Consider the following 14,232-nt stretch of genomic DNA (forward strand, 5'->3'; position numbering starts at 1 on the left):
CTAAACTAAACCAGACGACATAGATTTAAGGTGAAAGGGGAAGGAGAACCTGAGAAGCAGCTTTTTCACTTGGGGTGGTAGGTATATGGAACGAGCTGCCAGAGAAGGTGGTTGAGAAAGGTACCATTAAGGCAGTGAAAATACATGGATGGATATATGGATCGGAAAAGAGTAGAGGGAGAAGGACCAAAGGTAGGCATCGGGACCAGCTTAGATAGGGCATCTTGGTCGGCAAGAACGAGTTGGGCCAAGGGGTCTGTTTCCGTGCTGTATGGCTCTGTGATTCAACAGAGGTTAGTAAACTACAAAAGGAATAATTTTGTGCTTTTCATTGCACTGTAATTTACTATCCAACCCATAAATGAATAATCCCAAATATTAATGGATTGATAGTAACAATTTATTGTTTGAAAATGTAATCCAAACTCTACTTCCATATGATTCGATCTTTATAGTCGGCAAAAGCCAGTACTGAACACATTTTTGAATTTTAACTTTTAATAACCACATTTTTATTAAGCTGTTTAAAATATGTGTGAATTTTGTGTGGATTATTTCATGACAGCTTTTAGAGAGGTTTTCATTGAATATATAATATTCCTGTAATTTAAGAGTAAACCTTTTAAGAGGTCTTTGAATATGAATTTAAACTATAGAGCCTTGTAATTTGAAAGGGAAAGAAAAACTATTAAAGTATTCTGAATTTTTCATTTTTTCTTTCATCATATTTGCTTATTCAGTCCAACAAACCTGTGATGGCACTAGGAGTGATGCGATTCCCCCACTTAATTTGCTGCACACTGTTGTCTTACACATGCCCTCAAACAACTCCTGATTCTTCCATCTCCTAACAATTCACAGTAGCAAAGTTTCATAATAATCCCAGCATGTGTTTGAGAAACAGAATAAAAGTGACACATCTGGTGGAAACCCAGGCAATCATGGGTGGAATGTGCAAGTCCATGCAGACAGCACCTCTGGTCACGATCAATTGCAAATCCCTGAAGTTGTGAGGCAATAGTACCAACTGCTGACACTGTGCCACCTCCGAGTAATGTCAATTCCCATCTGACACGTAAATCACATCATTGGAATTGGTGTGATTTGCATCTGGAAGTGGCTCACTAAATTATTGAAGAGGCACAAATTGCTTTGCAAATACTGTTAATAGAGTTTCACATGTATTGGTAATGAATAAAATTATGTTGCACACTTGAATTTTTAGATCATTTTGTTTTAAAGCTGGACATGCCTAATATTGATTGTATTGGACATAATTTGAAGGAGAAAAGTAATATTGAAAATTAATCATTTGTAATGTGTAACCTGCAAGCAGCCAGAAGTCATTATGCACATTGGCACAAATGACATGGGTAGGAAAAGGGATGAGATCCTGCAAAGTGAAAATAAGGAGTTCGGTGAAGATTAAAAAAAAATAGAATCCTGAGAATAGTAATGTGGATTATTCCTGCTGCCACGTGCTAGTGAGGGTAGAGATAGGATAGTCGGACAGATGAATATGCCAGGAGTTGGTGCGGGGGGGGGGGCAGGTATTCAGACTTTTAGATTATTGGGATCTCTTCTGGGGCAGGTATACCTAAGAGATACTAGACTAAGGTGGGACCCGTCGGGGCGTTACCTTCATGGTGACTGCCGGGCGAGAAGACCAATCTGCTGAGCTCACGATTTTTTAAACCTTCATAACTTTTGTAATCTTCCACCGATCGGAACAAAACTTGGTGGCTTGGAGCAGAGGAGAATGGTGTGCAAGGTGGTGAGTAATCCTACAGATATAGGGTAGCGTTTTTGCGCAAATTTAAATATAATGCAGACCGGAAGTGGTCAAGATGAGAGTTTTGGTAATAGTATAGATAGATGTTGCATCTGAACTGAAGGGGATCCAGTATCGTTCAAGGGAGATTTGCTCATGCCACTCAGAAACGTTTAAACTAGAGAAGCATGGGGTGGTAACCAGAGTAGTTGGTCTGAATTTGAAAGGATTATGAGAAGGTAGACATCAGGACTAGTAAGTCTCAAAAGAAGGATAAGCACAGAGAGGTGAAGGAATAGGGTGACACTGATGGGCTGAAGTAAGTTTATTTGAATGTGCATATTGTGGCGAAAGTATATGAACTTGGAGCCTGGCTGATGGTTGGAACTATAATGTTGTGGCAATTATGAAAATGTGCTTGCAGTAGGGACATAACTGGCAGTTCGATGTTCCGGGGTTTTGATGTTTCAAATGTGATTGGGACAGGCAAAGGAGGAGGAGGAGTTGCATTACTGATTGGGTAGACACGGCGGCTCTCAGATAATATAGAGGAGGGTTCGGCCACTGAGGCAGCATGGTTAGAAATAAGAGCGTAGGCACACTCATGGGATTGTACTATTGAACCCCCCAATAGTAAGTAGGAGATAGAGGAACAGATATGTAGACAGATTACCGAAAGATGCCGAATCAACAGGGTTGTCTCAGTGGGTGACTTTTAACTTTCCCTGTATTGCCTGGGGCTTGCTCATGGCAAAGGCTTCGACGAGGTAGAATTTGTGAGGTATAACCAAGAGGGTTTCCTGAAATAATATGTGGATAATCCAACCTGAAAAGGGACCATACTGGACCAGGTGTTGGGAAATGAGCCTGGCCAGGCAACTGGTGTTTCGTTGGAAATTCATTTTGGGCATAGTGATTACGTTTTAAGATCGTCTTGATTAGAGAGAAGACAGGACCTTGAAGGAAGGTGCTAAATTAAAGCAAGGAAAATATATATGATGTGTTTGCATTTGTGGATCGGGGCTTGCTTCAATATTCTCAGGAAGTCAAAATACCGCTTTATTGGACTTTGGTTAGACCACATTTGGAGTATTATGTGCAGTTCCCGTTGCCTAATTACAGGAAGGATATGGAGGCTTTGGAAAGGGTGCAGAAGAGGTTTACCAGAATGATGCATGGATTGAAGGGTATTAGCTATTGGAAGAGGTTGTACAGATTGGGATTTTTTCCTCTGCATTGCCTAAGATTGCAAGAAGACCTGATAGTAGTATATAAAATTGTGACCAGCATAGATAAGATAGATGGTCAGAATCTTTTTCCCAGGATGGAAAAAACAAATACTAAAGGGCACAGCTTAAAGGTCGAGCAAGTTTTATTACACAGAGGGTGGCCGGTACCTATAACATGCTGTTGGGGGTGATATAGTCTGATATGATGGTGGTATCTAAGAGACTTTTGGATGGGAACGTAGATTTACAAGGAATGGTTTACATGCAGGCAGATAAGTGATGGTCATGTCATCGTGGGCGGAAGGGCCTGTTGCTGAACTGTTCTATGCTTTTGTCCATGAAGTATTATGTTTTGTTTTTCAGGAGGAACTGGAACAAATTGTATTTGAGGATGGCAGCGGAAGCATGGGATCACCATCTGTTGCGGTAAGTATTGAATTTTATACGACATTAGTAATGCTTTTCACTTGAATTCTTTTGCATAATTTTATTTGTCACTGACTTGTATTTTTAGATTTAAATCAGAAAACTAAAACTTGTATAACGTAACACGAACAAAATAATATTTGTAGATTAAATTAATGTTAGAATAAGAAGCGCCAAAATATGGCGCCTCCTGCAAGCAGGATCAACGGACTATTACTGTACAATTTGCTGATTGGGGATATGCTTGGGTATGGCAAATAATACTCTACTAGACTGTTTGTGAGAAAATAATTTCACTGTGCATTTGCACTTTGCACATGTGACAATAACACCACCACCAAATAAAAGTTGACGATTTCAAATTGTTGAAAACTTTATAAATTTGATTTTTTTTAATTGCAGTTTACTCATCTAGCTTTTATACACTTTCTGTTGAAAGTTTATGGAACAACCAAGGTGCTGAAATGCACAAGAATCCACTCCAATAATTGGAAACTAATATCACTGCTCAGTCAGGCTCAAAACAGTAAATGTTGTTGAGGCACCAATTAAGGACTGCTCACTTTTTATATGAGATTTTTATCAGTTGTCATGAAGTATCAAAATAGGTTAAGTTGTGAAGTGTAAACTGAAATATTCTTAGATTGTTTACCTATGAATGCAAATGGGTGCTTCTCATGATTTTGACTTGCTTCTCAGGGGATTAAAGGCCATCCTGCTGTATCAAATGACATCTGCTATTAGTTTGGTTCATTGCTACAACATTTAGTGCCTACAAAACTATTGCAAATATGAACTGATAATTCTACAGTCATGGTAATAGGTATTTGGGTCCCAAATGAGAAGATGAACTTGTAGGATGTCTCTTTAATTGACTAAAAAGATTGACAAATAAACACAGACTGTTGATCTACAAGTTGAAATAAAGAAAATACATTCAGTGTTAAAGCTTTAAGGGCCTGTCCCACTTACGTGTCCTTGGCACACAAATTACGCGACCTCGTGGTCGCGTTGAGACGCACGGGCATCTATGGCCGTGCGGGGCCAGTCCCACTTAGAAGAGTGGAGGGATATTGAGTTGTGCACGATATCGCGCGGGGCTCCGAACTTTTTGTAGTGAACGAAATCTTCGTGCGCCAATGCCCTGTCATGGAACTGACAGCCAAAGTGGGACAGGCCCAAGACCCTGGTGCGACGCAACGTCTCACCTTCAACAGCAGCAGAAGCAGGCACACGATCGCCAAACTCGGCCAGGGGCTCACGGCTGATACGGATCCGTCCCCACTCCTACTCCCAGAGCGGGGCCAAGAAAATTGAAGATAGACACAAAATGCTGGAGTAACTCAGCAGGACCGGCAGCATCTCTGGAGAGAAGGAATGGGTGATGTTTCCGGTCAAGACCCTTTTCATACTGAAGAAGAGTCTCGACATGAAACGCCATCCATTGCTTCTCTCCAGAGATGCTGCCGGTCCCGCTGAGTTACTCCAGCTTTGTGTCCATCTTCAAATGACGTCACACGCTCCAGACGGCTGTGCGTACACATGTAATCGCACCCGACCTTCGCAGGACCGTCTCGGCTCAACGTGACCATGAGGTCGCGTAATTTGCGTGCCATGGACACGTAAGTGGGACAGGCCCTTTAGAGAAAAATAAATGGGCAAAATCAAAGCTGGAAAGAAATAGTCAAATTACAACAATTTGAACATCCCACCACAGCCCAAAATTCAAATGAATCCAATGTGAGAAAGATTGATTCAGAATATTTAACACATGGCATTGTTAAAAGGATGCTCATGCCTTAAATACCTGCAGCCGATTTGATTTGTGCATACTCTGCAAACACAGCTGCTGACCTGTATTTGGTATTTCTCAATGCGACACCAAACATCAGCAAAACCAGTCGTGGAACTGGTTTATTTTCTTTCATTCTGCTTCGACTCCTCACCTGAAATTGTTTCATTAGTTACAAGTATAAAACAACAAGTGGCATTAGTCTATAAAATCTGGCCCAATTTGTAATGCTGAATGCAGTTGGCAATTTGATCATATTGCTTATGTTCGTTAATCTGCCAATTAGTGACATCATTTACCAGTTTTTAATGCTATTTTCATTGCCTTAAACTGCTTAGCTTTGAAACATTGCTGGATATTTCAAATTATATATACATACATTTGGTGTTCTCCAATATTAGAACTGTAGGCTATTGCACAATTTGTTTTTTTCAATTAATGTAATTGTCTCTTCTATCAATGATAGACAAAACCAATATTGAAAAACTATGTTACTTCAGTAAGAATTTGCTATTATGAAGAGGTTTTCAATGAAGTACTCCTATGTCAAGATTTTTTATTTCACATCGGTGATGTAATCTGTTTGAATTTTTCTTTATTCATTTTATCTTCATCTGTTAAATACTTTCCATGTTGCTTAGATTTCTTTACTTGGCAGTTGTTGCAATGATATTGTATTTTCATTAATGTTTGTTTCATACTGTCTCTTCATCTAGCCTTGTTACACTATCCTTCTGTTTTTTACTTTAATTATTTAGTCATTTCAAGGGCATTTGTCGTTTGTCTCCGTCACCCCATTGGAAGTAAGTTCCAAATTTTAAGTATTCTTTAGATAGTGATGTTTCTCTTGAATTCCTTATTGGGTTTAACTAATGGTTTTGTCTTTTGTGTTTTGTCTTTTCGCTGCCTTTTCTGATCCTCCAGCCCCACATCTGCTTTTTGTCTTATTTTCTTTTGTGATGCATGTTCTAATCCAATTTTCTCTCATGAGGCTCTCATAATATACTTCAAAAAAGTATGAACATTGCAACAGGAGTAAACCACTCAGCATCTCAGATGTCTGCCATTAAATCAAAACTGATCTGCATCTTCATTCCATCATTTTATGTGGTCTACAATCACCCTCTCATGTCTCAGCAACAGCACAATGCGCTGTGTAATCCTGAACAATTGAGGCCTGCATCACACTTTGATTTAATAATGCAGCATGGAGTGGGCTAGAGATCCTATTTGGAATATATGCCATGACGCCAATTTAAGCAGGACCTTAGGGGATATAATCACTGGATTATTACCCAACTGGTGTACAAATTGTGCTACAGTGGCCTCCATAATGTTTGGGACAAAGACCCATCATTTATTTATTTGCCTCTGTACTCCACAATTTAAGATTTGTAATAGAAAAAAAATCACATATGGTTAAAGTATACATTGTCAGATTTTATTAAAGGCCATTTTTGTACATTTTGATTTCACCGTGTAGAAATTACAGCAGTGTTTATACATAGTCCCTCCATTTCAGGGCACCATAATGTGTGGGACACATGGCTTCACAGGTGTTGGTAATTGCTCAGGTGTGTTTGATTGCCTCCATAATGCACGCATAAGAGAGTTCTCAGCACCTAGTCTTTCCTCCAATCTTTCCATCACCTTTGGAAACTTTTATTGCTGTTTATCAACATGAGGACCAAAGTTGTGCCAATGAAGCTCAGAAGCATGTTATTATGAGTGAGAAACAGGAATAAAACTGTTAGAGGCATCAGCCAAACCTAAGGCTCACCAAAATCAACTGTTTGGAACATTGTTAAGAAGAAAGAGGGCACTGGTGAGCTTACTAATCGCAAAGGGACTGGCATGCCAAAGAAGCCCACCACTAACCAAATGTGCGGCTATTTCATCTTTTATAATTGACTCCAGCATCTTCCCCACCACCGATGTAAGGCTAACTGGTCTATAATTCCCTATTTTCTCTCTCCCGCCTTTCTTAAAAAGTGGGATAACATTAGCAATCCTCCAATCCACAGGAACTGATCCTGAGTCTATAGAACATTGGAAAATTATCACCAATGCATCCACGATTTCTAGAGCTACTTCCTTAAGTACTCTGGGATGCAGACCACCAGGCCCCGGGGATTTATCAACCTTCAGTCCCATCAGGTAGTAGCCAGCTACATGAAAGTGGCACCACCTGTGATCTCTTCCACTTGAAGGATCTGTTGGAGCCTCAACAGACTGCCACCTTTCTGCATTAGCTGGAAATTGTGTGAATATACATGATCTCTGCAAACCCTTTGTCCTCTATAATTATCTCTGTTATTAATTTACAATTTTAACACATCTACCCTCAGTATGTTGTGTTAAGTCCACTGAAATATTTAGGTGTAATTTTATTCAGTCTGCAGAGCTTTATAAATGTAAGAAACTAAGCAAGTGATGTATGCTATATTGTAAACATCTGAGAACACTTAAAAAGGAATGGAAGGAGATATTTCAGTGCAAGTTAGGGTATGTTGGGATGTTTATTAAAGGTGATCTAGACCATTCACTCAGTTATAGAAGTATGCAGACAGATGGACAGTGGTATCACAAAATTTTGATACAAATAATGGACTGCTGTAGTTGCTTTTATTAAGGTAGTTTTGGAAATATTAATTTATTACATCGATTGTGAAGCATATTTCCAACAGTAAATGCCAGATTTGAGTGATTGCAGTTGTTGAGAGATCATCCATCATGAAAGCTTAAGCCCAGTTAAATAGTCTGTCAGGATCTGTTTTTATTTGCCTTGGGTCACTCTTCATTGGAAGGGATGCAGTGAATAAGCAGTGCGTAATCCCTTGATACTAAGTGAATTTTATTCTAGGAATGTGTAAAGCCGTCTTATGGATGTGCACTGTGTATTATTCCAACAAGTAATTACACTAAAGTGGTGACATTAAAGCAACTGTGATTGCAGAAAATGATCAGCAAATTAGATCTTATTACTGGGCACATCAAAAACTAGCCTTAATACTTTAACTCTGCCAGTAATAATGTTGTGTAATCATCTATCAGACAGATACAGCCTAGATCTGACTGGGATATTGCCAAAGATCTATATTTTAATAACTATTATTTTCCAGACTTGTTTTTATCAGTGTTTCAATTTGTTATAATTCAAATGAAATAATTCATATTGACAGATAATAGTTGACAGATTTGAATGATTGCAAATGATTTTGTACAAAGATTTGTAATAAACTACAAATGTAATTCTATTTACTATATTCTCCTTCCTGATACAGATATATTATTCAATGAAGATTTTTGTTCTGTTAGTTTAAATGTTAAGAATGTTAGTTTAAAAAGGTTTACAATGAACTTGTGGCTGCTCAGCCGTTCACTAAGATCATAGCTGGTCAAATCTGTGGGCATCACTCAGTTTTTCAGACAGAAGCCTGCACCCCTTGATTACCCAACTATTAGTTTTTACATAAGAATGCCATTTGGTGCATTGAATTTGTTCCTGCTTTTAATTTTCTTTCCTGCTCTTTCCCAATAAGTGTCTATTCAGTTTGTTTTTGAAAGTGCCCATTTTGTTTTCACCATCACTATAGGTCTTGAGTTCCACAAGCTACAACAACCTGGGTGTTTTTTTAAATAATTTTTCCTTGTGTCTTTTGGCAATGATATTGCATCAGTACCTCTGGTCCTTGAAACGTGTGTTAATGGCCACAACTTCTAAATCTATTTAGGTCAAATCGTTCCTATAAGCCTTTATTTTGAAGAATCAAATTCCAGTCTAACCTCGGCATACTGCCTCTGCAAGGACACCTGCATAATCAAGGATGATTCTCACTTCCTCTTCTCCCCTCTCCCATCAGGCAAGAGGTACAGAAGTGTGAAAACATAGCTCCAGATTCAGGGACAGTTTCTTCCCGTCAGGCAACTGAGCTAGAGAGCGGTCTTGAGCTACTATCTATCTCATTATAGACCCAAGGTCTATCCTTAATCTGGCTTTACTGGACTTTATCTTGTGCTAAAAGTTGTGTTAAAAGTGAAATATTCCTCATACAGTCTGCACTGTCATGTTTCCCCCATAAGCTTCTATCTTTAGACTTTAGAGATACAGCGCGGAAACAGGTCCTCTGGCCCACCAAGACTGCGCCGATGGAAAAGTCTTGATCTGAAACGTCACCCTAGCCATGTTCTCCAGAGATGCTGCCTGACCTGCTAAGTTATTCCAGCACTCAATGTTGGGTTGTGGTGATAGCAGCCTGAAGTAAACATGCCCTGGCCACTGTCCATGTTTTCTATCCATCTGTACTTGTCTGACCTGGAGTAAGTGAGCGGTTGTTCTCCGAGACCCTAATTAAACCTCGGGTAGGGTTGTGAATGTCAAGTGCTCAGAATGCCCCTGATCAACTTATCTGAAGGGAAACTTGGAGATGAGCTACTCTCTGTTAAAGCTGTTAAAAGGTTTTTAAGTGTTTAAATGTCCTGGGTCTTCAGAACCATCTAAGGAATTAATTAAAATATAAACCAAGTTGTGTGACTTTAGACTACCTACCCTTTTGCTTTCTAGTAGACAGATTTTGATCAAAATCAATGGGTCTATAAATATATGCCAAGTATGTCAATAGACAATGGGTGCAGGAGTAGGCCATTTGGCCCTTTGAGCCAGCACCGCCATTCAATGTGATCATGGCTGATCTTCCCCAATCAGTACCCCGTTCCTGCCTTCTCCCCATATCCCCTGACTCCGCTATTTTTAAGAGCCCTATCTAGCTCTCTCTAGAAAGCATCCAGGGAACTTGCCTCCACCGTGCTCCGAGGCAGAGAATTCCACACTCACCACTCTCTGTGAGAAAAAGTGTTTCCTCGTCTCCGTTCTAAATGGCTTACTCCTTATTCTTAAACTGTAGCCCCTGGTTCTGGACTCCCCCAACATCGGGAACATGTTTCCTGCCTCTAGTGTGCCCAAGCCCTTAACTATCTTGTATGTTTCAATGAGATATCCTCTCATCCTTCTAAACTCCAGAGTGTACATGCCCAGCTGCTCCATTCTCTCACCATATGACAGTCCCGCCATCCCTGGAATTAACTTTGAATGTTAGATTCAATTTAAGATTGAAGAGGTGATATACCTAGTATAGTGTTGGATCCCAGCAAGGTTGCATTTCATTTAAGAAAGAACTACAGATGCTGGGAAAATCAAAGGTAGACAATAATGTTGGAGGAACTCAACAGGTGAGGCAGCATCTATGGAGAGAAGGAATAGGCGACGTTTCTGGTCGAGACCCTTCTTCAGGCATTTCTATCTGTCAATCAGTAATCTCAGATTTCCTCACATGGCAGTGCATAGTTTCAGACTAACTCCAACCAGCAATGTTCATCCCACTAACTTCCATAAAACTGAATTTTGGAAGCGGAGTACAATTTGTTTAGACTTCAATAGCGCATCTTCCATTAGCGCATGCTAATTTTTTACCAGTGTAATAAATATTTGTTTGCCTCAGAACGTACCAAGGGCTCCTTGACATTTCTGTTACTGTTTATAAGGATTCTGTTTATTCTCTGAAGATATCAAACACACATAGAAACCAGTTTATTTTATGTTGTTAGTAATTGCTTTCAGCCTAGACACATCTCTCCCCCATTCAATCCATATGTCGTAGATGTAATTGAAGCTGGTTTGTGGTGTGGAATTACTGTCATTGTGAATTGGATGTAATTGTTTAGATTCATCATAAGGGACTTGCAGATAAAATACAGTGAATACTTCAGATTCAGATTCAATTTTAATTGTCATTGTCAGTGTACAGTACAGAGACAACAAAATGCATTTAGCATCTCCCTTGAAGAGCGACATAGCAAACGAATACTTAAGTTGAAGTTGTATTTTGTGAACTTTGTGTTGACATTGATTATTTGTTTTAATTGTATATTCAAATTTGCACTTATTGGTAGTAATAAAAGATGGGTGTAACTGAACTTGCTTTACATTTACAATGGGAATCAAGAATAGACTTTGCAGGATTTCTCTCTACAAAATGTTATGTTTCTGATCAGGTAAGACCAGCTGCAAGAAACTAGGTAATTTATTGTAACATATTAAAAGATGTGACCTTTTGAAGAGAGGATGATTCTATATATCCTAGTTGTTATTCGATTGCATCCCATAAGATTTTTCATTTGCAAAGTTCTAACTTGTGCTGGAAATGGAATTATATATGTTTACCACACCATGTTTTTTATCACCATACCTGATAATTGGATGACTCTGACCTATTGTCCCTTAGGACCGAACAATGGAAAACCTGTACAGAAAGTAAACCTATTGTTAAATGAAAATGTATTTGTTTAATGGACAACTCTCAATCTTCTGTTTCCTAAAGTTGGATCCTTTGGAGAAGGAGTGGCTGAAGTGTGCTGCCATTGGACATTTAGCCGCTTTGAGTGATCTTCTCAGGCAGGATCCATCTCTGGCAATGAAAAAGGTAACAATTGCCACATGTGATACTGAAAAATTACATGGAGAAATAAATGCAACCAAAATATAATAGTTTAAAAAAAAGAAGATAAATGCAATAGTTTCTTGGTGCATTAATTTAAAAGAAGCTTAATTCAAGCATTTTTTTAGCATAGACTTTAAGTTAAAACTGCTGCATTAAGACCTGACCTGGGAGAGTAATATTCTGCCAACTTTTCCAATCAATATTGATCAAATAAATTTAAACTGCACACTATGGCCTGCACACTTGAGTTATCTGATTCATATATGCAGAAACTAAATTTTCTTACTGAAGTGTTCAGTCTTCAGTTATTACTCCACACTTGGAGTTTCTAGTTTCCTGTAATTGCTCTATATTCAGGGCAATTCCCCAGGTATCAGGAATTTAAACCCCTAGTGTGCAGTTGCTTGTAACTTAAGTAACAGATAGGTAACAACTTATGCCATTGAAAGGGTATGGGTCTCTCAGGCATCACAGTTATATTACAAATATTTCCGAATAATCAAAAAAAGTTAAAGGCTAAAATTTTGGGCCACTCAAGTAAGTATTGCAAATATTAACAGCAGGCGGGGCTACTTACTCTTAAGAGTTGCACCTATTCGCCACGCATATTAGTTTTACTAAGTATTTAATGTAACATTTGGCACAAATATCAATTCTAATCAAGTAATCAGGAACTGTGATTGGAGTTTCCAGTGAGAGCTGTTTATCTTGTGCATACCTGAATTATTGCCTTTATAAATAATGAAATAATTTCACTCGAAGTGGTAGATCAGACCGCAACTAATTCATAGCTTACAAAAAAAAATTTGCTCCAACTCCTTGGCGGTCAGTTTCTGGTGGAGTCCACCTCCACGGGTTCTAGAGGAGGCCTTTGTGGAAATAAAATGCAGATTTTTTTTTATTGATTGAAAGAAAGCATGGAAATTCTGAATTGAAAAAATTCTGAATTTCAAAAGGAAATCTGGCTCATCAGGATTAACATGCAAATTCACCATCTATTGGATGTATTATGCAATGTAATTAAGATAATTTCATGTTATTAAAAATCTGTTCTTTGTCGGTTCTGTAAAAGCTCCAAGAAAATGCATTAAAAATGTTTCTCTTCCATGTAAACTTCCATGAAATTCTGAAGGACTTCACATCTGTAAGTATGATTCTTGTCACTTCCAGGTTTTATTTTTATCTTTGAATACAATTTAAATGTGCAGTATTTAAAACTTGTTCAATACATGTTAGGCTCATTCCATATTGGGCTATTCAATATCAATAACATTTGCACAAAAAGTTAGATGATCTGACAATGCTGACAACAGGCACGTGCTGTGAGTAATTACTCAGGGTAGGTAGTCAGTCGGCTTTTAAAAAATCTTAAACGGCGCATGCGCAGATTGTTCTCCTCTCCATAAGCTGTCAGTCGATTTTTATAAAGTCTTCAAAAGCCATATCTCTTAATAAAGTAACGTATTTCCCGGCAATGAAGAGGCACCCCCATTTTGAGTTGCTAAATTTTGAAAGAAGGCTGGTGGGACATAGAATTTCTCACACTCAAAAAAATTAAAATAAGGAAAGTAACAATTCAATTTTCCCAAATCTCCTTCATTCTGAATTACTGAATGGGTGCGGGGTGGAGGGTGATGGCAGGTGGAGAGATGGTGGGAAAAACGGGAGCACACTGGGACGTTGAATCAGTTGTGATCTTATTGAATGACAATACTAGTTCAAGGGACCAATTGGGGGGAGAGTTCCTTTCACAGCGTGTGGTGAGTGTGGCCAGCGGTAAATTTGCGGGGAGGGCAGCAATGTTGAGAAGGAGGGGGCCGCGGTGCTCCAGGCGTGGAGCCACCGCATTGTGGCCGGGGAGGGAAGCAGCTCGGGTGGCTGTGAGCGGCCGCCAGGACCGGACAGCGGAACCGTCCGCCGGGTCCTCGGGGCCTGCCGGCCCGCTAACTTCTGGCAGTGCTCAACTCCGGCCCGCTCACCTCTGGCTGAGTAACCACAATTGGTCCCTTGATCGCGGTGTCGGAATTTAAGGATTTGCGGAAAGCTGCTGACATTGGCGAGGCCGGCGAGCGGCAGGAGAGAGGTTTTCAGCCGGAGAGCACTGCCAGTAGTGAGCCGGCCAGCAGAAGGCGCTGAGGTGGCGGCCGCTCGCAGCCACCCGGACTACTTCTCCCCCCCGGCCACAATGCGATGGCTCCGCGACCGGAGCGTCGCGGCAAGTGAGTTGCTGGCATGATCCCCGACCCCCTCCTTCTCAACGCTCCTGCCCTCCCCGCAACTTAACCCCGGGCCAGACTCCCCACACACTGTGAAAGGGACTCTTTTCCCACCCCCCAGCGGCGCTGTCCTTTTACAGCCGCTTCCCATCAGCTGCGAGCAATGAAGGATAGACTTGGCTATCCCTCAGTACAGCAACATCGTTCTTGAAATAGCGTCTTCACTGCAAGGAAATACGGTATTTAAAAAAATATAACTCCAATAAATTTACTTACCATATTATTTGTACCTGAACCCTAT

General features: G+C 39.9%; 1 protein-coding gene across 3 annotated transcripts in view; it reads left to right on the forward strand.

Annotated features, from left to right (window-relative positions):
• The window catches only part of LOC129707394 (uncharacterized), a 46,841-nt gene extending 33,688 nt beyond the window's left edge, over window positions 1–13,153 (forward strand). The window contains exons 5-8 of one of the 3 annotated variants that reach the window (XM_055652397.1): window positions 3,364–3,426; window positions 5,977–6,021; window positions 11,596–11,697; window positions 12,848–13,153. In XM_055652397.1, the coding sequence (XP_055508372.1) occupies window positions 3,364–3,426; window positions 5,977–6,021; window positions 11,596–11,697; window positions 12,848–12,904 (267 nt within the window). In that variant the 3' untranslated portion in view covers window positions 12,905–13,153. Of the gene's footprint in view, window positions 1–3,363; window positions 3,427–3,828; window positions 4,225–5,976; window positions 6,022–11,595; window positions 11,698–12,847 lie in introns of those variants that run through there. The other 2 variants (XM_055652395.1, XM_055652396.1) reach the window with 2 other exon arrangements.
• The last annotated feature ends 1,079 nt before the right edge of the window (window positions 13,154–14,232 follow it).

This window comes from Leucoraja erinacea, chromosome 21 (assembly GCF_028641065.1).
Source record: "Leucoraja erinacea ecotype New England chromosome 21, Leri_hhj_1, whole genome shotgun sequence".
Classification (NCBI taxonomy): Eukaryota; Metazoa; Chordata; class Chondrichthyes; order Rajiformes; family Rajidae; genus Leucoraja; species Leucoraja erinaceus.